General features: G+C 41.3%; 3 protein-coding genes across 6 annotated transcripts; 2 read left to right on the top strand and 1 right to left on the bottom strand.

Moving 5' to 3' along the window:
• Positions 1-405: 405 nt before the first annotated feature.
• On the top strand, positions 406-3,987 carry rnf113a (ring finger protein 113A). The gene is made up of 10 exons (XM_084070971.1): positions 406-510; positions 1,090-1,169; positions 1,281-1,379; positions 2,250-2,357; positions 2,786-2,895; positions 3,008-3,114; positions 3,213-3,302; positions 3,429-3,522; positions 3,613-3,719; positions 3,855-3,987. Exons 1-10 carry the CDS (start codon positions 408-410, stop codon positions 3,923-3,925), a joined length of 969 nt encoding a protein of 322 aa, XP_083927097.1. The 5' UTR covers positions 406-407; the 3' UTR covers positions 3,926-3,987.
• A 44-nt stretch (positions 3,988-4,031) lies between these two features.
• strada (STE20 related adaptor alpha) lies at positions 4,032-13,698 on the bottom strand. 3 transcript variants are annotated; one of them, XM_084070960.1, is made up of 13 exons: positions 13,559-13,698; positions 12,818-12,881; positions 12,459-12,516; positions 11,039-11,067; positions 8,868-8,970; positions 8,639-8,760; positions 8,168-8,276; positions 7,910-8,033; positions 6,621-6,792; positions 5,935-6,039; positions 5,577-5,833; positions 5,201-5,243; positions 4,032-5,072 (listed from the first exon to the last, which is right to left on the bottom strand). In XM_084070960.1, exons 2-13 carry the CDS (start codon positions 12,845-12,847, stop codon positions 4,917-4,919), a joined length of 1,308 nt encoding a protein of 435 aa, XP_083927086.1. In that variant the 5' UTR covers positions 12,848-12,881; positions 13,559-13,698; the 3' UTR covers positions 4,032-4,916. The 3 variants fall into 3 exon arrangements, with proteins under 3 accessions (XP_083927086.1, XP_083927088.1, XP_083927087.1); XM_084070962.1 differs by lacking the exon at positions 11,039-11,067; XM_084070961.1 differs by lacking the exons at positions 11,039-11,067; positions 12,459-12,516; positions 12,818-12,881; positions 13,559-13,698 and adding an exon at positions 10,238-11,022.
• Positions 13,699-14,465: 767 nt separating this feature from the next.
• Positions 14,466-23,707, top strand: ddx42 (DEAD (Asp-Glu-Ala-Asp) box helicase 42). Of its 2 annotated transcripts, XM_084070948.1 has the most exons (18): positions 14,466-14,535; positions 16,136-16,360; positions 16,487-16,637; positions 17,001-17,062; positions 17,408-17,444; positions 17,825-17,977; positions 18,291-18,395; positions 18,518-18,637; positions 18,734-18,910; positions 19,084-19,212; positions 19,329-19,428; positions 19,510-19,557; positions 19,989-20,086; positions 20,453-20,729; positions 20,835-21,061; positions 21,158-21,271; positions 21,973-22,077; positions 22,202-23,707. In XM_084070948.1, the coding sequence occupies exons 2-18, from the start codon at positions 16,143-16,145 to the stop codon at positions 22,817-22,819; spliced, it is 2,739 nt and encodes a 912-aa protein (XP_083927074.1). In that variant the 5' UTR covers positions 14,466-14,535; positions 16,136-16,142; the 3' UTR covers positions 22,820-23,707. The 2 variants fall into 2 exon arrangements, with proteins under 2 accessions (XP_083927074.1, XP_083927075.1); XM_084070949.1 differs by lacking the exons at positions 14,466-14,535; positions 16,136-16,360; positions 17,408-17,444 and having other exon boundaries at positions 16,565-16,637.
• Positions 23,708-24,649: the final 942 nt, after the last annotated feature.

The following is a 24,649-nucleotide window of genomic DNA, read 5'->3' as shown; positions in this document are numbered from 1 at the left end:
GCTTCTTTGGGGCTTGTTTTCATAGACCTGGTTGCTTATTTCTCTCGCAAACCCTGGCAACACTGGGGAGAGAGCCAAAAACTCCCTCCAGCCACTCAATGAAACCGTCCATGGACACGACACAACCCACAGACACAAATGATGACTGAAAAGATCAGAATTATATTCCTTAAATAATATGTATAAATATATCATCTATATATCCTATAGGAAAGAAAAGCAAAGATGCGTTTCATAAATGATAGCCTATCACCCACCACTCACGATACGATGGATAGAATACATGCAGTGGTAGTTTTCTTATTGACCACTAGAGAGCGCAACTTTTCCTTCAAAGATACTGGCTCCAGGCCACTGGGAGTCGCTAATGTCACATTGGTCATGTTTTTTTTCTCATTGTTTTGAAAATGGCGGACTCAGAAGAGCCTAAAGCTTCTTGTACGTTCCTGTTTAAGAAATCTACAAAGAAATTCTCCGGACGAAAGAGAAAAGCAAGCGACAGTGATAAAGGTAAGAGGTTGTGTTCATTCTATATACCTACTAACCTTTTAAGTCTATGCTACCAGTGATGGCTGTTATAACTAACTACTACTGCTGCTAGGCTAGCTTCACTTAAGAAAGACATCTCACTAACAGCAGTCCCAGAAATCAGCCCAGTCTCAAATAGAAATACCAAACCCGGGTGACTAATGTGTTTGTTTGTGTAGCTCTGGTCCAGAGCGAGTTCTCGCTAACGCTCTGTTAGAAGCGGGTGTTATTCCCATGGACTGAAAAATCCACTACTGTGCGAGGTCTCCATCTTTAGTAAAAAATAAAGGAAACCATTTCGCTACTCATCGAAACAAAGGCTGTTTTGTATTGTTGAAAGGCTATTCTCCACGGTGGGAAATGTCTCAGGACTCCACCTTCTCTGTATAATACACTTTTTGTGCATAAAATAAAATATGTCCGCCAGACGAAAATTATTTCAATTACTCACCTGCGCCCTCTACAGAGCTGGTCAATATAAATGACCAGAGCTAATCCGTGTGTAACAGTGTGTGTTTTCCGTACGTTTCCACGTGACGCTTGATGGGTTCATCTTTTCAGATGGCAACAGCGATGAAGACCAAAAGAGTGTGGTCAGAAGGGAGAAGAAAGGAAATCGACTGAACCCTATGATTCAGAGGGTAATGTGTTCATTTTCCATGGTCTGACTAAACTCTTGTTCCACTTCAGCCTAGCCAGCCTCTGTTTCATTCACTTGAGGCCAGTCTGACACAGTCTGTCTTCTTTTACAGACAAAGAAAGTGGAGAAAGAGGCTGTGTCATCCAGTGACAGTGAAGGTGACAAAGAGGGAAAGAAGATCACGGTTGCCTACAAGTCTACACGGTCGGCAGTGAGTTCAAAGATGTTGTGCTTAATTTGTAGATTATAATAGGTGATGAAAAATAATAAACCTGCACACTCATCTGCTCCAATGTAAATGTATTGACAACGTTTCGAGCCAAGGCTCTTCATCGGGTCAAAACTCCATCAATTTTGACCTGATGAAGATCCTTTGCTCGAAACGTTGTCAATAAATTTACATTGGAGCAGATGAGTGTGCCGGTTTATTATTTTTCTTCATGTTACTTTCATGTTATAATATGTTACTGTGCGTATTCTATTGTTTTTTGTAGATTATTAGGTGCCTCATGAGTTCATGAACCTGACATTAAGCCCTGGGTCACATACTTTATTCATCAGTAGTCTCCCTCCAAACCCCACTGCTTCTAGCCATTTTGTCTGTCTCAGTATGTTTGATTTAGTTGATTTTACATAACATTTATGTTTTGTGTTCATGTCCTATTACCAGGCATGCAATGCTCATTTGATATGTTCTTGCACTCTATTTCAATGACGTGACGCGCACGTCGCTTAACACCTACACTGCAAGTCACACAATGGACAATTGATATACATCTAGGCTTATTCCTATGTTAATTAGCTAGGTGTGAGTCGGGAGCCTTTGAAAACTTTGTTGAGGTGCGAATTTAAAGTAGCTTTAAATCTATGCGTGTGCCTGCGTGTGCTCCTGGTCAAATAGGTTCCGGCACGGCGTGCAAGGCCGTCCAGTGAGCATTGCACCCCTGCCTATTACTTTATGTTGTTAGCTGCATACCATACCATCTCACCTGTGACCTGACCCAATAAAAGCGTATTCAATGTTTCTCTCTTTTCCCTCCCATTCTCTTGCTCTCCCACTCTCTGCTCTTTTTATGAAAAGAAACCAGAAGGGCCTGACGATATGGGTGCAACCGCTGTATATGAGATGGACACAGAGAGAGACAATGATGCACAGGCAATCTTTGAGAGGAGTCAGAAAATCCAGGAGGTAAGGAGATGCTGGGTTTAATTTAAATATGCGTTGTAAGGGTTGTCTAATTTCTGTGTGCAATAAGGAAAAATGCTTCTGTAAACTATTTGAGCCGTGTGTATTTTGCTAGCTGGCCAAAGTCATAGTCCCCCTGCTTGGAAACCTGCTTGCTAGCATGTATGGGGCAGTTCAGCGCATTAGGCCAGAATAATCAAAGTCATATGGTTGCTTTGCAGTATTTAGAAAAATCAACAATGGCAGTTTCAGAGACAATAGATGCTCTGAGACAGCAGATGCTCTTGGTACACACATCTAACATTCTCTAGAACTGTCAATGTGACTTGGCTATGATATTTCCTGTTTGTTGTGGTGCTTTTCCACTGCATAGCCCTGGCTTGGCACACCACATTTTACCCTCATATATATACTCTTTCTCCTCTCAACAGGACCTAGAAGGTAAAGAGGATGATAAAATCTATCGCGGAATCAACAACTATACCAAGTTCATCAAGCCAAAAGACACCACCATGGGCAACGCTTCCTCAGGCATGGTTAGGTGAGCATTCAAAATCCTATTTATTTTGTACATCCTAGACTCATTCTCCAGTCCTTCTACTGTCAATAAGATTCAGATAACAGAGATTGTTTTTTCCACCCCTTTTTAATAGGAAAGGACCGATTCGGGCCCCTGAACACCTTAGGGCCACAGTCAGGTGGGACTACCAGCCAGACATTTGCAAAGATTACAAAGAAACTGGCTTCTGCGGCTTTGGAGGTGGGTTATAGAGGCTGAAAGAATGGTCTCCTGTTAAAGTGAAAACTGTTCTGTCATTACTATGGAACATTCCCATGAGCTTCACTCCTGTTTAACAGACAGCTGCAAGTTCCTGCACGACCGCTCAGACTACAAGCATGGCTGGCAGATTGAGAGAGAGCTGGATGAGGGGCGATATGGAGCCAATGGTGAGTATGACAGGAAACATGCAATTCTGTCTGCGTAGATTAGTGTTAACTGTGTTGCATTTATGCTCGGCCAACTTCCATTGTATAAGTATGGCATCCCTGAACACCATTTGTGTTTTCATCTAGACGAAGAGAACTATGAGGTGAGCAGTGATGAGGAGGACCTTCCTTTCAAGTGCTTCATCTGCAGGAATTCCTTCACGAACCCCATTATCACAAAGTAAGCTTCTTCTACCTCAGGATTACTGCTGTGTACTGTCAAGAAACTTCAACCACTATGCATTTGCTAACCTGCCAACATTTCTCACAGGTGTAGACATTACTTTTGTGAGGCTTGTGCACTACAGCATTACCGCAAGTCCCAACGTTGCTATGTGTGCAACACACAGACCAACGGTGTCTTCAACCCTGCTAAAGGTAGGAAGATCCTTGATATTATACACCTTACGGGGAGCCTCAGAGGAATAATGGGTGACTTATTAGATATTAAAGTGACACATGAACATTTAAATATTTCCCCTGAGTGTTCTGATTTCCCTTCATTTATTCCAGAACTGATGACAAAGATCGCGAAACATCAGGCCAGTCTGACAGACCAGCCGCCCTCCGATGAGGAAGATTAGCTTCCTTGTGTGCATAACCCCCTCCCCTTTGTAAACGAATACCAATTTGGAATAAAATGTTGATTTACATTGTCAATGTGTGATTGTTGCTGTTTAAATCGAGACATGTAAGTGAACAATGTTTATTATCAAGTAAAATAGTCAATATTGACATTTGTAACACTTTTTTCTGGTCTCTTCCATTAATATGTACATGCAATCAGATAAAAACTTCCCAACAACAAGCACCATTATAACATTCACTTTTTTTTGTAACATTGCGCCCAAAGTTAAGTTCAGGAACTAGACAGTCCTTCGTTCTTGGAGATTAAAATAAACATTCTTAACTCCTGTGCAACAACCCCCTCCCCCATGGGATAACACAAAACAGGCAAAACATGGGACATAACATAAAACAGGCAGATGCCGTCTGTAAGGGATGCATACACATGCTGTACATTGTCATCCCTTGGGACCAACAAGTGGAACCTTCCATCTGTTAAAGTGCAAGGCTAATAGTTAAGCCTTGGTTAGGTCACTGATGTTCATGAAGCAGATGGAGACACATCATGTAGCTGTGATTCATACAAGAGGTAGAGTATCCCCTCTGAATATTTTTTAGCAGCTTTCCTCTGATCTTTCATGATCTTTTTAGCACAAGGCTATATCTAGATCCATAAACTGCTCTCTGTTCTAACAGCTCCAGTAGACTGAGGGGTAGAGTCCTGTTGCGGCTCCAGGTGGCTTGTAAATGAGTGGAAAACAACTGGTAGATAGGTGCGTGAGAAAGAGGTCATCAGTGCAACAGTCTGTGCATATCTAGTAGAGCGAAAGCTTGCAAGAGACATCAAAGAGGCAAAATGGCTGCTGGCTTTTAAAGTCACTCAGAGGAGACACTCCTTTTTAGTTTTTAAGATCTGAATTATTTACAAGGAAAGAAGGGCATTACAAAAGAAAAGAGTATTTTGCTGTCAAAATCCCTTTTATACATCTTCCCATCTCCGCTCCACTGTCAGAAGTCCCAGTCATCAACATCCAAGTGGCTGAGGCCAGACTCCAGGCTGGCCAGGCCAGATGGTGAGTCCTGGGGCTGGGAGCAATCAAAGCTGGTGATGGGCGACACAGGCCTTAACAGCTCAGGAAGGGCCTCTGATGGCCGGCGCTTAATCTGGGGTTGATAAAACAGTTGTTTGGACAGTTTATGGAAATGTAATTACTATGTTTAAACTCTGAGCACTCCGATTTTCTTTATTCAGTTTTCACATGTTCTGTCAGGACTATTTCTATCCTACTTACCTGTTTGAAGAAGGAGTGGCCTATGAGAGCTGTGGCAGACGGTCTGAAGGGAGAATTTCATATTTAATTAATAATGACTTGAACATTAGGAAAGTATTATCCACCATGCACCATATTAACCCATTAAGACCTGAGGCGATTCTTAAAAATGTTTTCTAAATCCTAACCGTTTTTTTTTTTTTATCTGAAAAATATTTTTTCAATATTTTTCAAAAATAGCAGATCTACAAGCTCATAGCACGGCACTCGGTGCCGCTCTATGAGCTTGTATATCTGCTATTTTTGAATAGCCAAAGAAATCTAAAATGACACAGACGCGTCCCCGGTCTTAATGGGTTAAACATATACACAACTATAGCATCAACGTTTGGCTCACCTCTTTTCAGGGTCTCTTTGTAGACACAGCTCTACAAAGGCATGGAAGTGCGGGGAGAACGTGCGGCTGTAAGGATGTCCTGACGAGGAGGAGGAAGGTTCTCCATTAGAGTGACGGCCGGCCCCGCTGGCCCCAGGGCCCTCACAGATCCCAGAGTCTGCGCCAGAGCGAGACGGCTTCATGGAAAGCTCCTCTGGTGGGATAGTGGTGGTGTCCAGCAGACACGGCACAGTCCCATTTAACTTCTCCAACAGCATCTGTGGAGCAAGGCAAGGGGAGTTGGAGAGGGGCTGGTAGCTGTACATGAGCAATACTGGACTGGTTGAGTGAACACTTGAGTTATCAAGCCTCTTCCCACCTGTGTCGCTGGCATGTCTTTGAAGGGGACATGCCCATTGGCCAGCTCACAGGCTGTGATGCCAAGACTGTAGATGTCTGACCGGGAGTCATAGCCCTGTAGATTCTGAGATAAAGACAAATCATCCATACAGGGAATCATCCATACAGGGAATTACTGTAATGTGGATTTCCATATTCTGTTTATTTTCCACTGTTATATATTTTAGCTCGTATATATTTTCGCATGTTTGCTGAGTCAACTTTAGCTCAAAGTTAACATCCAACTAATTAAATGAGGGATTAGAATCCAATGCAGTCTACAGTAGAATTATCTTATCCTCTCATGATACTGTAATGTTTAGATCATCTGCTCCCTCTCATACTATGCGTGCAGAGCACAGTACAGACAGTCCAATGACTATGTTGGAATATTTTTAGCTACTTTGTTACAAACTTCATTCATAAATTAATACATTTGTACATGTATTCAGCAATTTGCTGACTTATTCCAGTATTAACCTATGGAAAATAGTGCACAATAATATACTACAATGGCACAATAAAACTATTCATATTACACCCTTGAGAACATTTTTCTATCAATTAACATCACACTAGAATAAGAATGTTCAGTTAGTGGAAGTTTCTACGTGATATTGTAGTGTAGATACCATGTAATGGTACGGTGTTGCTGAATGCCTTTACCTGCTGCAGCACCTCTGGGCTGAGCCACGGCAGAACTTTAACACTGTACTGGGGGAAGTCATGGACCACTCTGGCCCGCTGACCATGACGGATGAGACTGAAGATGCTCCGCAGACCTGACATGCACACCTGTCCGTCAGCCGAAATCAACACATGGCTGGCCTTCACACTCCTAAAGAGAGGCAGCATCACAACACCACTGAATAACAAAATGTATGTACGGCACAGCTCCCCAATTCAAACTGGGAAAACACTATACGGTCAAAGTGCTCTAGAGCAGGGGTCTTCAACAGGGGGTCCGGGACCCCTAGGCGGTCCTCAGAGTTACTACAGGGGGTCCGCCAAATCTTTGTGTGATATGATTTTTTTTTTTATTAACCACTTGAACCCTAGCATCCCTTTTCTTAAGGAGGATTTTAGACAAAAATAGCAGATCTACAAGCTCACAACGCCTCGGCTATTTTTGGCAAAGAGTTATAGGTGTAGAGGGAAAAAAGAGCAGCAAAAGTCTGAAACACAATTTTATACATTATAGAGGGGTTCCCTGCTCTCTCTCAGCTAGGGGGTCCTTGGCCTGAAAACGTTGAAGACCCCTGCTCTAGAGGTGATTGTGAAGTGAGACTTCTCCAATTTGGTGGAGTAAAAACTGAGGCAAGAATATCTGACCTACTGGTGTCTGTTGAGTTGTGTAGGTGATTATGAAGTGAGATTTCTCCAATTTGATGCAGTAAAATGTTACCATGTTTAGCAGTGATAGAATGACCTCACATGGTTTGCAAAGAACAAGTGAAATGACCTACTGATGTATTTGTTTAGTGAAAGGTCAAAGTTCAGAGAAATGTATACAGTATGTGTTGATAATATTTTAATTACAACACCAGCATCACCATTACACTATTATTATCGTGCACCCCCTTGAGGCAGCTTGCGCACCCCAGGGGGTGCACGCACCACAGTTTGGGAATCCCTGCTCTAGACAATTATCCCAGGTACTCTTGTATCAATCAATTCATCAAGGAACCATGGAGGTACACAAGACCAAAAGCAGGACCACACTTATTTCAGATTTGGGGGAATTTTCATTGTCTTTTATATTTGATAACACATTGTGTATGTAGAACCACTTGGGTTTTGATTGAATGTATACACCATTGTATTGCAAATGATCAATCAGGCGTAATAACGTTTATACACGTCTCTATCTACTGATTGAGTATACTGTACAGTATATACACAGGATAGATAGAGAGATAGAGAGATAGAGAGATCGAGAGAGAGAGAGTACTTACCGGTGTACATAGCCCATGTGGTGGATATATTCAAGAGCTTTGAGCATGCCAAGCAAAATATAAGCGATGGCCAGCTCGGTCATCCCCTCGGTGAAATGACTGCTGATCAGATCTCTAGCTGACCCTGGAGAGTGATCAATCAGTGGGGAAAAAAAGTCAGGGTCTCAGCCAGGGCTAAAATGTTCACATACATTTGTTTGCAATAATGAATCACTAATAATATACTGTAGCATACATTTGGGGAAGTCTATTTCTCACCATAAGCCATGAAGGGCGTAATGACCCATAGCTCATTTTCAGCTATGAAGATGCTCCTATAGGGTAAAATATAGGGGTGATGGAACAACTTAGACACATGTAGTTCACCCTGTGTGGTAGAGACAGAGAGAACACCATTAAATATAACAGATGGAAAATGTTATATACAAATGTTATCCGTATATTGCTGAATCTAAGGCATACAATCTAAGGCATACAATCTTAGGCATACAAGAGTGGGCAAATAGAGGCATGTTAATATGAGGACCGGTATGAGAGGGTACATAAATGGACCCAAATGTAATGAGGCAAGATAGGCTGAAAGGCCATTACATTTTAATGACAGTCATTATTCATATACTGTATTAATATCAATATATCATATCAACAGATAACTAAAAAGCACCCCCACATGTGCTCCCCAGGAACAATAAAGACGTTTTTTTTTAAAGAGGAGTGTGATGCACAGACCTGCAGGTAGGTAACCATGTCATTGGTGCATGGCTCCAGGTCAATCCTGCGGATAGCGACGTGTTCCCCTGTGGGTCTGTACCGGGCCAGGTTCACCGTCATCAAGTCCTCCAGGCCTCGACCTGACATGTACATACATGTACAAAACACATCTTCATCCGTTCCCTGACATAAACAGCACAGTGCTGGTGGCAGCTAAATATTAGGCAGTATCTCTGAGTTTACTGACCGATGGCGGTGAGGAGCTCGTAGGCACTGCTGTCAGGCATGAAGCTACCCATGGTGTCCCTACGGGGGAGTGAGGTCAGGCTCTCCTGGCTGTCCTCATGGGCCTGAGGGGAGAATGAAGGTTAATGGAAGGCTAATGTCGCTAATGTGCAGCACTGTGCCTCAAGTACCTATGAGAATGGCAACTAGAAGCTTTGTTATATTTTGTGACTCAATGAGTTGCACCCATCTCTGTCTGAATGAGTCTCCTCTCACACAAGTCCCTCAATGCACTGCTTGTGTTATAATCTAACAACTGTTGTACATGATAATTCTAGATTTACAAGAATATTTGCAAGCCATTATGCTATGGCCTATACCTGCTGCATGACCTTCTGGATTTCGGGTGAAATCATATAATGTCATGTCAGTACATCATCAATAATTAACTGGGTACATGGTCTTCATTAGAATACAGCTGGCTGTCATTACAGATGACATGAACAAATGGTTCATGTCATCTGTAATCCTGACTTTGTTTAAGGAAGCCAACACCACAGTACACATGAAATTAGAGTATTTTACATTGTAAACACCCTTTGAATAATGCAAGTGTTTTAGTACAACACATGGCTTGTCAATGGCACCACAGCGATAATAAAACATTAAAAACAAACCCATCAACCCATCAACAATCAATCCAGCACTGGCAAGTTCTCCCCTCATGGAAAACACAAGTGAGTATTTAGGCCAATACATTAATTACATAAATCTAGATCAATGTATTGATATCACAGGCACAAGATCTCATAGGAACCAGGTATTTGTCACAAGTTGTGCTTCCTCAAAATACATCATACAAATGTTACTTTCAAATGAAAAAAAAAAGGCAGTCGAGTATTACATACGTATTTTTTCTTGCGCGACACTTGCCAAAGTGGTTGTGCGGCAAAGTATATTTAAAGGCTTCTGATTTCTAACAGCCATTTAAATGATGGAAATGGATACAGTAAATAGCAGCAACGACAGCATCATCTTTTCTCAGTGCAAAAAAAAGGTGGGGGAGGAGTCAAAAAGCTGTCTAAGCATTTGGAGTGTTTCCATGGTGACCAGTGAAGAGGCACAATCCCAGAATTAGAGCGCATAAAAAGAGCTGCCATGTGTAGCATAGAATTTGGATAATCTTGTTAAAAATGAGCAGTTTGTGTGAACAGTGCATGAGACCAAAAGTTGCTGCTCCTTCAGCTAAATTTAAGTCTTTGTGATCCAACTTTCTGAGTCTTACTGTACATAGGCCTTGTAAATTGGCATATTATTTACTAGACAAATTACCATGTACAAATAATGACTTTAAAAACATTCCCAGTCCATCCATTCTAATTCTGTGGGTACCATTACGATTGCCATGACGATCGCACCGAGAAGGGGTTGCCATGCATTTCTACGACTGAACACATGGAACTCTATCCATTCCATCCACCCTAGTAAAGACACAAACTGACATTTAACCCAAAGTGTGACATATTATGTTGCAACCAATTCAACAAACAGACAGTGTCAAAAGTCAAACATTCAGTTACTCACACAACATTAAACAGTTGTCAGTTTCATCTAAATTAAGTCACAACTTTTAGTGAGGGACTAAACAATGTTTATCCAAACCAAATATGTTATTTGGAACACAACATACAAACACCACACTACACTACAGCCTGAGTCCGGACCCATTTAGGGAGGCTAAAAGGATTATTTAATCCCTCTCTCTGAACCAAAAAGCCTTGAAAATCCATTGTATGTGTGTGTAGTGAAAATGGATGATGTGCCTGGCCAGGTGGAAAATACCCTTAGTAAATATTAGGCCATTTCTCATTGTTCTCATAACTGTGAGGTGAGCTTATAATGTCCAACTTAATTTTAACTAGTATAAATATTTTTTATTTTGTTCAATTGGTGTTGGCACAAAGAATCTACCATTTCCCCCATCTTATCTAATAGTTACCCTGGTGAGTGAAGTGGGATGGCCATTAAGCAGTGTCATGAACCAGATGCTCATGCGTGGAAAATGCACAGCCTCAGGGCTGGTGGAATCCTTTACATACCGTTATGTATTCTCACAATGTGGACACGCATGCACGCACACACATAGAAGGTTCACGGGGGATGACAAAGTTGTGACAACTTTACCACACTTACTTTCCTGTGAGAGGGTCCCTGAGCTTGCTCTGGGGCAGAAAAACCACATCAATGAAATAAAATACATACACACACACAGCACAAGAGAAGGATCCATGTATAAAGTGGCTCTTGAACCAGGACGGCCACCGGCAGTCTTACTGATTGATGAACGTGATCATCACTTGATCACTAATTACTCACTAATCTAAACCTGATCATTGGGCTGGATATAGAAGTATCATTACGGCCAACATTATTTGCCACGACAGTACAATCATTGTTTTCTCAAAATAAACATATTCTTAATATGATTGATTTGGTCGGCCAGTTTGCTTCCACAAACTTCAATTCTATCTAACCTAAATTAAGTATAGAATTCACATATACTAATTTAAAAACATAAAGAAACACTATTCAAAGCTAAATGTTATGTAGGAATTTAGAAAATAAAATATATAAGCTTCTGCATGTATTTTTGTTCTTCCAGATATACATAGTATTATGCATGTGATGGGAACAGAGCACATCCAAAACAAAAATTATACGCTTGTAAAAACATGCACCATAATGCAATGATATGCCAGCAGGAAAAATGACAATGAGGCAAAGCTTGCAAAACAAAGACTAAACCACCCCATAGATTTTCTATATGACACTTAAACTTTCATAATCTCTGTGCCAAAGAAAAATGGTTTCCTCATCCTTTACATTTTCAGCTGTTAAAATGTTCAATTCAATATATACGGTTTATCATGAAAACTCTGCATAGACAAGATACAATAGGCTTTTTTAAAATTACACAAAACCTGACATGCCGATAAAAAACACCAGTATTTCCTGAATCCCATGTTGTAGTTCACTATATCTTAGTCAGGATCAAATCTAACATATACATTCAGTCAAATAAGTTACATTTGACATTTACATTTTATACTTTCCCTAACCTGAGTAACTTCAATGATGATGCTTTTGATTATCAGAGATGAACTATGCAAACAGCAAAAAGCAATAAAACAACCTTGTGGATTTAGAAGAAATTAGGACCAGCATGTACTGACGCAAACGACACACAACCTTTGTGTCACTCAGGATAAAAAACAGTAAGAAGAAGCATTGATTAAGAGCAGAAAGCATACAGTGCAAGACACAAGACTGGTTTTATTACTGCCCACCTATCTAACAGAAGTGCACAAAAGCTTTGAGGTTAAACCACACTTGCAGAACAGAAGTTAAAATATAATACCCCCACTGCTTTGAACAGTGTTGATTTTAGAAGCAAAGCAAAGCAATTTCTCTTTGAGCAAGGTGCAATTTATATTAAATGTTGGTTTGTTTTTTGGTGTGTGTTTGACAACCATACTGTACATCTGGTAAAGTGTGAAGCTGTGGCTTAAGAATATCGAGTACTTTAGTAACGTGGCTTGTTTTGGGACCTCACCTCCAAATAACTCCAAATCCCGCAGGCTCTCCACACTCAATTTTTCTGATACCCAACGCTGACAGACACAGAAAGTATAATTACAAAATGGAAAAAAGAGAAAATGCAAAAGAATGTTAGGAGTTTTACAGTTCCCATTAGTTCTCAAATGATTATGGCTTCTTCTACTGGTTACATAGTAGGCTTATCTAAACAATCATAAACAGAATATAGCATAAACATGAATACATAATAATTTATAAAAGACTGCATTATCCTTTCAGTGGTGACAACAGATGTACAACTACTGTATGCAATGTGGGTATAGAACAGATTACGTTAAGTAGTGCTCATGATGAGCAGTATTCGTGTTCACTTACGAGAAAAGACATGGATCCAGTTGACAGCATAAACTATTATTTCAAAAACCCAACCAGGGAATATCTGTGAAGAAAGGTACAGTGAAAGGTTTAGTGGGGAACCCCTGTTAGGCCCGTTAAGGACCATAAGGACCAGGGAAGAAGATATATCTAACATAAACTCCTGATGTCAAGAAAATGTACACATTTAGTATTTAGATCACAAATACTAAAAATACACAGGTGTGTGTGTGTGTGTGTGTGTGTGTGTGTGTGTGTGTGTGTGTGTGTGTGTGTGTGTACACACAGAGTATATGGCACTCAAAAAGTCCTAACTAATAGCAATTTTCTCATTCTGAGAAACAAACTGACGTATAATCATTATTTCTATGAAAAACTCACAAGACATTCAGTGACAGTCTCATTCAAAGCATTGCCAATCCCACTTAATATGTCTCTGGCGTTAACGACAAATAACAGCGCTTGCCGCTAATCTTTGTGTGAATGTCAAGTGTCTGTCTAGTAATAACTGTGTTATTAGAAATCAACCAACGACGACTTATTTCAACACTGCACCGAAAGCATTGCTACAGACGCTGGATGAATGATGCTATATAACCCAACTAACCGTGCTAACAACGACGTTTAATGGGGTTGACGACGGCTCTTTTCTGCCATGATGGAGGGAACAAGCTAACGTTAGCCTGCTGTAATCATGAATCACATTAACAATCACACACAGAGCCAGTAGAGTAAACCTACCAGGTGGGATATGGTTTCAAGCACCGAACGTCTAAAATACAGTCTGGTAGCAGAGCGTCGGTCGATGTAACGTTAATATGAAGTGAATGTGGAGGAGAAAAAAAACACAACAGCAATTTTATCTTTCCCTTCCCTTCCAGCGGGGTGACAGCGCTCTGCTCTGATTGGCTTAGGCCAGCGCTGCCAGATTTGGGGAGATAAATAAGCAACCGGGTCTAGGAAAACAAGCCCAAAAGAAGCAACTATAGCTATTTTCAAAAGATTCTTGAAATAATGTGGAACATTTGGAATATTTTTTGAAACATTCTAACATCACAAATCTTGGTACGGAAAACATTTTCAGATGGGGTTAGGGACAAATACATATATGTACATTAATGTTGGGGTTTTGGTTGAATGATTGAATAATGTATTAACAATTTCCAAAATAGTACAGAGGTGCAATTATACAATAATGCTTAAAAGGATAACACAAAAAGTCCTAAGGGCTTGTTTCCATTGTGGTCCTCCTGTAGGCCTACATGAAAATGTTTGAGAACCACTGGTTTAACGGTTAGGGTTACAAAGAAAAATAGAGGCTCAAGCCAACTAGACTTTAGAAACAAGCCAAACCTCAACCCACAACTACCAATATTTGCAAGCAACAGAAAAACAAGCCCAAAGTCGCTAATAATAAGCGAACATGGCAACCCTGGCTGGCGCATGTATTTTATATTCCGTCCGTACGACGGTGTCGCGGGCCAAAAAAAACAGCAGATCTACAAGCTCACAACGCCCCGAATCCGCGGCACGTCGTGAGCTTGTAGATCCGCTGTTTTTGGCGCGCGACACCACCGTACGGAAGAAAGACAACGTCCGTCGTCCCAATGACGACGTGCAATTTGAGCGCGCGTCGCACTGTAAATGACGTCAAAACAGGTCGGACGGATCTGGGGGAAAAAAATAAAGGATCATAATAATTTTGCATCGGAAAACAGGTAAATATGGCGTCCATGTGGTCCTATAAGCGTTATAAACGCCGTACAGCTTGAACTAAGTACGTTATAGCGCGGCCCCGCTATGTGGGGGTCAACCCAACTGAAGCATGTTTTACACTACCAGCCCGTCGTCGAGCCTCGGTCGTCGCACACCGTCTCCGTTTGCTTCGCGGCCCAAACAAGACGCCTTGATGGTCACATAGTGTCCTCTAACGCAGTGGTTTTCAACCTTTTTCATGCCAAGGACCCCTAAATTGTTATACATTTGGCCGCGGACCCCCATTTGAAAATGTTTTGTGCCAGGGACCCCCAGAAGCAAAGATATCAGTTAATTTTCGCTTTAAAAATATATAAATATTAAAAGATATGCACACTTTTTAAGGTTTTTCAGCTTGTATATCTGCTATTTTTGAATAGCCAAAGCTAAGTGGTTAAAATGTTAACTAATTTTGCTGGGGACCCCCTGGTACTCCCTCAAGGACCACTGGTGGTCCCCGGACCACTGGTTGAAAACCACTGCTCTAACGGATGCGTTTATTAGCATGTTCTCTCAAGCATATGATGGTTGTAATAGTTGTTTGAAATTAGTCCACGCAGCGTTGGACCCAACATTTGACCTTTCTGCATTCAGCCCCAGATGGCTGCTCAGATGGTTTAGGACAGTCGTGGTTATCAAACTTGTTCACGTCAAGGACCCCCAAATTGATAGATATTTGGCCGCGCACCCCCATCTGAAAATATGTTGTGCCAGGGACCCCCAGAAGCAAAGATTTGTGTTAAAAATCTCCACTAATGCTCAAGATTTTTGAAAAATATCAGATCTACAAGCTCATAGCGCAGCACTCGGTGGCGCGCTATAGCTTGTATATCTGTCATTTTTGAATAGCCAATGTATAAAAGGTTAAAGTGGTTAAAATTATTGTGATGCTATGTTAAAGGTAGGGTAAGTGATTTGCAATTATTCAAATAATTCCAAAATGGGTCTATGTTCTGATAGTACTCGTTACTATAGAGTGTCCTGTCCAGGAGTCTCCCATGTCTCTGCAGCTCTTTATTAAATAGAAAATGCATTTTCAGTGCTCTCTCCTGCTTGGCTCAAATGTTGTCACCTACCTGAAAATGTTCTATATTCTGTTTACTAAAGAGCTGGAGAGACCCCTGTGACGGAACAAACGCTCTGTAGCAATGATTACTATCAAAATGTAGTACTTTAACCTTTTAAACAAAAAAACAAAAAAAAATCCAAAGAATATCACTTACCCTACCTTTAACTACTTTTGCTGGGGACCCCCTGGAACCCCCCAAGGACCCCTGGGGGTCCCCGGACCCCACTTTGAGAACCAATGTCTTAGGAAATCCATACTGTAGTTAATTTAATTCAGAGTGCACAAATGGAACCCAATGGACCAGTGGTTCCATTGGTGGAATAAATAAACATTTTACTCTACCTGACCCATTAACAAACATTAAGTAACATGTCACCTAGTGCTGCAGTTACACTGTGGGGGCACTGGGACTATGAAGCTGGTGTCACGTTTTGATTGTGTGGGTCAGTTCTAGCCATAATGATGTGTGTTTCCTTCTCTGTTTTCTACTACAGTACAGATATGAACTGGAATAAGGGTGGTCCGACGGGGAAGCGAGGCTTTGGTTTTGGAGGATTTGCTCTTGGAGGTTCTGGGAAAAAAGAAGAACCCCGCCTCCCTCAAGCGTCTCACACAACATTTGGAGCCACAGGGTCAGCTGGGGGATATGGGAAAAACCAGCAACTCCCGTCGTTTTACAAAATAGGGACTAAAAGAGCCAATTTTGATGAAGAAAATGCGTGAGTATGCCCCTGTTCATAAATATTGTACTGTAGGAGTACCAGCGTGTAAAATATAACTTCAATAGGCTCTGCTGCGTCCTCTAAAAAGGTCTCTCCCATGTCTTTCTTATCTTCAACATCTAGGTATTTTGAGGATGATGAAGAAGAGTCCAGCAGCAATGTGGATCTGCCATATATTCCGGCAGAGAACTCACCCACACGGCAACAGTTACCGTCTGGTGGTGGCTCCGACAGCGAGGACGACCCGCTGGATGCCTTCATGGCCGAGGTTGAGGTGAGAGGGGGATCAAGGATAGGGAGTCCATTTGGTTCCATTTGTACACTCTCAGAGTTACAGACCTGTAAGGGTCCATTTGGAACCCCCTATACTAGGAATCGTTAAAGGGAATCGTTAAGGAACCGGGACCGTTAAAATCCTAAAGGATCCCAAACCCTAATCACTCTCATTCACCATAAATGCACAGAAACATAACTTAAAAAATAACGGTGCATTTACATATCTGCAGCCTGTAACTGACATAAGTAAAAAGAACATACAACTAGCACACACAGACAGTTAACAAATTATTGCAGACCTAAGAGGGTGGCTTTCGGTTTTCATCCTGGTTACAAATGAAATGTTCTGTCATTGTCCCAGAGCCAAGCAGCCAAAGACATGAGGAAACTAGAAGAAAAGGAAAAGGAGAAGAAATCTGCAAAGTAAGACATGCATTTGTTTATTTGCTTACTGGTGTGTTTGTTTATTTGTTTTAGTCCTTTCTAAGGTCCTTATGCAGGTGCCCAAATTTGTATCATTGTCATCTAATGACGAATCGATCAAGACGAATTGACATGGGTAATTTTTTATTAGCAAATAATTTATCCCGATAGTTTACAATGATCATTCTTTTAATATTTTCAATTGGCTCAGATGACATGTGACAAACTGCTCGATTTGACAAAGGTTTTCATCAGATAAGTGACCTTAGTCATAGTGGGATGTGGGCTGCATTTGGTGTTTGAACGAGCCGCAGGGAAGTTTTTTTTCTCCGCTTGTCTTTTCAGGGGTATTCGTGATGACATTGAAGAGGAAGATGAACAAGTGAGTGAGCCATCCCAAGTTCTTAATGCACTACATCTCTGATCAGAGAAGTGTCCATTTCAACCATTCCCCCTCCCACTCTCACCCCCTCTTGTCTAAACATGCAGGTTGCGTATTTGGTTAATCATCATCAAGGTTTACTTCTTTGAACATATATAATCTTTCACACTGTTGAAGTGACAAAATAAGCATGATCAGTTGCTGACTTACAGCAACAGAATACATTTGATATGTGATGTTGAAAGTTAACTTTGACTTCTAATTATGAAGATGAATGTCCCATCAGGTATTGATGAGTCACTCCATGAGTGCAGCATGTACGCTGTGTTATGCAGCAGGCTAGCCCAGTGTTTTACAATGTAATTCTGTACTTTTCGCAGGAAGCGTACTTTCGATACATGGCAGAGAATCCCACTGCCGGGCTGACCCTGGAGGAAGAGGATGAGAACATCGACTATGACAGTGATGGGAACCCAATTGCCCCAACCACCAAGAAAATCATCATGCCTCTACCGCCCATTGACCATTCTGAGGTAACGTTTTAGTACTGATAGAGAATCTAGGGAAAACATTATCTGTATGTACTATATGTATGCATGTCCCCTCCAAAGTAGACTAATCACAGCTCATGTCACTAGATACATGACTTCACAACACAGAACCACCTTTGGCCACAAAGGCCTGAAATGTTTGAAAATGAAGAGTGTGAAATCTGGATCATAGTTAAAAATCTATGCATTTAAAAAACACAGTGACTTGCTATCAATAGCTAAGCCATTAATAGACTGAAGTCTTTCATGCAATATGATCTTTGTTACTCTTATGAACATGTTTTTGTTTTTGTAGATCGACTATCCACCATTTGAGAAGAATTTCTATATAGAGCATGAAGAACTCAACTCTTTAACAGCAATTCAAGAATTGGAATTAAGACAGAAACTCAACTTGCGGGTAAGTCCAAGACACAACGTATATATCCTGTTATTTAAAACCTTATTTAGGCCTTTCACATGTGTGCTGTTATAATCTTGGCAACTTCTCCTTCTCCTATATCTTCTGTTTACTGTCCCTAGGCATCTGGTGCAGCCCCCCCTAAACCTTGCACCAGCTTTGCCCACTTTGGGTTTGATGAGCAGCTAATGCAAGCTATTCGCAAGTCCGAGTACACTCAGCCCACACCTATTCAGTGTCAGGTATAGTAAAAACATTTTGAATTAAATGATACCACAGAGAACAATTTTTGTTTTAATTTCTTTTCATTTTAATTTTCTATCTTGTCTGGGATGTAGGGAGTGCCCATAGCCCTTTCTGGACGTGACATGATTGGAATAGCTAAAACAGGTAGTGGAAAAACCGCAGCTTTTATCTGGCCCATGTTAGTTCATATCATGGACCAGAAGGAACTGGAGGCTGGAGAGGGGCCAATAGCGATCATAGTGTGCCCTACCAGGGAACTCTGTCAGCAGGTAAGAAATGTGGAAGTGGGCTCAGATTTATTGGAAGACATTGAAAACACATACTGTAATACAAAGACAAATACAATATATCTAAGAATCTATCATTTACATCATAAAATCAAGATCAAAATCCTATCTTGAAGAAAGTTATCATAAGAATATGACAAAAAAATCCTGCACAGATCCATGCAGAGTGTAAGCGGTTTGGGAAAGCCTACTCTTTGCGTTCCGTGGCAGTCTACGGAGGAGGCAGTATGTGGGAGCAAGCCAAGGCTCTTCAGGAGGGGGCAGAAATAGTGGTGTGCACCCCGGTAAGGAAGGAATAGTTAACAGATCTCTGTGCATATCATCAATCTATGTATTTTTAGAAGAGGGATATTAATGTGCTGCTGCAAACGTCATTTTAACAGTTGATGTATGCCCACAGGGTCGTCTGATTGACCATGTGAAAAAGAAGGCCACATCCCTGCAAAGGGTTTCATACCTAGTGTTTGACGAAGCAGATCGCATGTTTGATATGGGCTTTGGTGGGTTGCCTAAAATTTTGTAAAATGGATTATATCTGTGTGGTTTGTGTTGAGTTCTTATGATACTTTCCTGTATTTCAGAGTACCAAGTGAGGTCTATTGCAAGCCATGTCCGTCCAGATAGACAGAGTAAGTGGATAACCTTTAATGTGATTGATTGTGATTGTGTGTATTATTATGACAGGGTGACTGGTGATTAAAGAAATAGCAATTGATGGAAGCACCCAAAAAATCACATATTACATTCACTTCATTGGAAAAAGTAAATGAAATTAACTCATTCTACCCATCATAGGGAAAGAGAGTATCACGAGTGTATACGACTAACTCTGAAGAAGGATTGTGTCTTACCACCTCTGTAGTATATTGGTGGTAAGAAAGAGGAGTGCTATCCTTGCCTTGTTAATTAGTATTTACCACTAAGGATTCAGCACCCAGTTTTTAGTAATAATTGTTAGTCGAGTGTGTTGTATCAAATTTTCTATTTGATATACAGTATGTGTTAAATTACAACATTAGTTGCTGTTTTCCTTTGAATCTGAACATGACTGCCTTTACAGCCCTTCTGTTCAGTGCTACTTTCCGAAAGAAGATAGAAAGGCTGGCCAGAGACATCTTGGTAGATCCCATTCGTGTGGTGCAAGGAGACATAGGAGAGGTATGTGCCCTCATTCATCTGCAACTGTTAAAGTGTTAGCATGTTGCCTAATACACTGAACTCACTGAGTGCCAGAATTATTTCTGGCTATGTTGTCCCAGTGCCAGAGATTTTTTCAAAGTAAAAAAAAAGTGCTTAGGAAGCGATATACAGCCTTTTTCAGTTATAAGTTAAACAAGGAGTGGATGGAGCTGCAGCTGAGTTTTTTACATTTTTTTCAAAAACACGTGAAACACGTGATTGGCACGTTGCACCATAGCGGTAAAACACGTGAATAGCACTCAATGAGTTAAGCAGCTCTGATACTGTACTTCTCTGAAGGTAGAGAGCAAAGGATCCTAATCACCCAATACCCTCTTCTTGCAGGCCAATGAAGATGTGACCCAGATGGTGGAGCTGTTTCACAGTGGAGCAGAAAAGTGGAGCTGGTTGACACGACGTTTGGTTGAGTTCACGTCCTCTGGCTCCGTTCTTATCTTTGTCACTAAGAAAGCCAACAGCGATGAGCTAGCTACGAATCTGACCCAGGAAGGTCACAGTCTAGGTCTCTTGCACGGAGACATGGACCAGAGTGAGAGGAACAAAGTAATTGCTGATTTCAAAAAGAAGAACCTGCCCGTTTTAGTAGCCACTGATGTTGCAGGTGAGTGCCAGTGATTAGAGTGAGAGTGGTAATTGTTTTGACTACTGAAGCAAATTAATATAGTCCTTTTATGATGCCTAATCTCCTGTTTTTATTTATCCATAGCTCGTGGTTTGGATATCCCATCAATTCGCACTGTAGTGAATTATGACGTTGCCAGAGACATAGACACACATACACACAGGATTGGTCGAACAGGTCGTGCTGGAGAAAAGGGGTTGGCTTACACCCTCCTCACCAATAAAGATACGTCATTCGCTGGTGACCTTGTCCGTAATATGGAGGGGGCCAACCAGAATGTGTCAAAAGAGCTGATGGACTTGGCCATGCAGGTGAATTACATAAGCAAGGTTCTAAAATAACCTGCATCTGTGTATTTCCCAAGGTAAAATTGTAATGTTGTTCAATTCTTTTTTTCTACCCCCTAGAATCCCTGGTTTAGAAAATCTCGTTTCAAGGGTGGTAAAGGAAAGAAGATGAATATTGGAGGAGGTGGTTTGGGGTACAGAGAGAGACCCGGCCTGGGAGCTGAAAGCAGCTCAGTGAGTTAAAAACTATTCACCTGTATATATATCTGCTATTTGTAATTTTGTATTATGATAATGATGATAACTACAGTATATGTCAAACTTTTGAGTAATATTATACACGATACTTGTATCGCAGATTTAATTTATCGCTGAATTGTCCATCATGCAACACGTACATGATCTGTGAGTAAGGGCTGCCTGAGAGACTAATATTACGGGCAATAAACTCCCTTAACCAAGGGTGGCTTCACCAGACGGAGACCACTACATATAAGCTCAAAGACTTGAGTAATTCATTATGATTACTGAATTTCCCTAGTGGCATCAATAATGGTGTCTAATTAATACAAACCATTTAGTGTAACGTTCGTGATCAAATAAAAAAAAACAATAAAAAACCATCTCTACAACAATACTTGTATACGATACATAATAATACTATAGCTTTCAAAGTCCACTGCTCTTTCACAGCTGGATTTAATTTAAGTTCTGTCTTAGAAGACACTTATCATGACAGAACTTTTTGCAAGCAAGCTGTCACTGCTGGCTTGATCACTTGTTGGCATGAAACTACACAATAGTACACTCAAAAGAGCTTTCTTTGTACTTTTTACACTAAGCGTTTTCCAGTTTTGAAAAAAAGGCATTCATTATAGATGGACTAGAGTCATAGTATGACTCATAATATTAGTAACAGTTGTATTCATTTCCAGGAACGTGGGTTGTCATCTCCCTCCTCTAGCAGCTTTGAAAGCTTTGGCAAACCAACCTCAGGAGCTATGGGAGACCGCATGTCAGCAATGAAACAAGCCTTTCAGGTATTCCCACTGCCCCTCATCGTGTATGCTGTTGAGTCCTCAATGACTCCAATGTGTTTTTGTTTTTGTTTTGTTTTCCCTCATCATGGCTGTCATTTATCTCTGAGTCTTCATCTTTCCTCAGGCCCAGTATAAGAACCACTTTGTGGCTGCATCTGGCGTCCCTCCTAAGCTCACCACCAAGTCCAATAGCTCTTCTGGATGGACCAGTGCTGGAAGCCTGAGCTCGGTGCCCACAGAATCTGCCTCACCCATGGCCCCTCCACCTGCTATCAGTGGTGGAACCAAGTTGGCTGGCTTCACCAGTGCTGGCTCCCTGAGCATGGTGCCCACCAGTCAACCCAGTTCACAAACTACGCACCCTCCTCCTGCCCCATCGTCACCCAGGGACAGCTCCCGGGATAGGCATGGCGATGACAGAGGGCGCCATGGAGACGGTCACTCCCGCCATGGCGAGAGGAGCGAACACCGGCACAGCAGCGGAGGAGAGCGGGATCGCCACGGTGACCGAGACCGAGACCGCCACGGCGACAGAGAGCGCGATCGTCAAGGGGACAGGGATCGCCACGGCAGCAGCCGCAATGGAGAAGGAAGCAGAAGGGACAGAGACCGAGATGATTGGAGGAGTGGTGACAGGGAATGTGGAGAAAAGGCTAGCGGGGAGGGAAAGGGGGACAGAGAGGGAGACAGCTTTGCTGTTCCAGATCCACCAAAGCGTAAAAAGAGCAGGTGGGACAACTAAAAAAAGAAAGGAAAAAAATGACACAAAACATCTGGACCCAGCAGTAGGATCTGTAGACAGAGAGCCGGACAGCATATCAGAGAAGGCTGGCACAAGCAAGGGATTTTAATAATGATTTGGTGAACCTCAGATGTAATATGGCTTGAGTGATGAGCGATAAGGGATGATACTGTGATACTGGTGGGGCAGTTGTGATAGGGTTCCAACCCCTCCTGACATCAGACAGGCCCACATAATACAGCCACTTTACATAATAATATCATGACTGTTTTAATCTGGCTTCAGATAATGTTCATCACTGTATCAACGTCAATCCACTTGAGCAATAGAGTTAATTCTTTTGTCAGAGAGCTCTCCAAGTTGTGTTGGTTGTCGTCTTTTCTTCTCTTACACATCTCCACATGCTTTTTGTGCTCAAAGATTTGATGACGTATTTTCTTAATGGTTATTTGCTAAGTGTGTTGTTAAATCTACAGTGCTAACTCTTAGACAGTGCTTTTTTTAAGGTGTTCCATGACGAATTGTGTTTGCGTTATGTACATGTCATAAAAAATAGTTTTCTTTTTGTCTATTAAGTTTTAGCAAAGTGCCTTTCCTTGGCATATAGTGTTTTTTATTCTCTTGAAATTGATGTCATCAAGCTGCATTTTGTTTGTATGAAAAGGTTATTTTCAAGCATTCGTTCACGAGTGGATGTCAAGTTTTGACTAAGACTCCCTTTTCATCTATTTTTGTATCTATTATCTATGGCTGTTTGTAAATCTGTGTCCCTCAGCATATTTGCCCCAGCTAAACATCTGTGCAGCTAAAAGCGAAACCTTTGCTCAGTTATATGCATTCATACAGAAAGAAAAATGTTCTAAAAAAAATAAATCTGCTACACTGTCATCCTTGTGTGGTTATTTTCTAGTTGGCTGTTTAATCATTTAGGTTAGACTGTGTGATTAACTATTGTTTCGTTGGTCCATTTAGTCCATTTACACAATGGAGAAGGATTAGCCTATATTATTAGAAAGTATTTCCCCAAGTAGCCAAGATTCTTGCCTGAAATAGATTTTAGGTGGAGAATTGATTTGTTAAGACCAGAATAACTGTGCTAAACCTGTGCAATTGTGTGTATATATACTGACGGGTGAAACTTAACCCATTTAGGGCCGGGAACCCCTACTTGTAACTATACCTTTCAAGACGAGAACCCCTTTGGGGGTTGTTGCAGTACAGTATATAGCAACGTACATTTTTTTGTAATTTTTGAATAAATACTTGAAGTTTTTCAGAAAACTTAGGTCAGGATTTAGAAGGTGTTTTCAGAATCGGCCTCAGGTCTGAATGGATTAATAAGTAATCTCTGCCAACAGTAAGGTGATTTCCTCAACACACCAGTCCTACTCATGAACACCCTCCCCCATACCCGAGACCACTCTGCCTGAAGTGACAGCCTGCACTTCTGCTTTCAATTACAGACTGGGTCACCCCTGACTCTATACATACACCAAGGAAGTCTCTCAAGTAGGGGCGGCCAGGAGAGGCCGTCTGGGAAACAGAAAGTTCCTGGTTCATGGCCTGGACCCGATCTGTGTGTCGAAATGTCTCTGAGCAAGAGACTCCCACTACTCCCAAAATTGCTAGATGGGTTAAATGCAGTGGGGGCACACTTCACACATTATGTTTAAATAAAATACCTGTACAGTATGTGATAAATACCCAAAGGAGTGGGGCCCATATTATTTGTAACTAATTAAGACCATAGACTGTGATTAAGACCACTGAAATTATGTTATGCATTGTCTACATTGTTTTGTAGGCTTAGTATACTGTATCAACAAGGTC

Source organism: Gymnoscopelus microlampas (genome assembly GCF_963454915.1).
Source record: "Gymnoscopelus microlampas genome assembly, chromosome: 11".
NCBI classification, from domain to species: Eukaryota; Metazoa; Chordata; class Actinopteri; order Myctophiformes; family Myctophidae; genus Gymnoscopelus; species Gymnoscopelus microlampas.
Note: the sequence above shows the minus strand (reverse complement) of the source record. Positions and strands in the feature narration are given on the sequence as shown.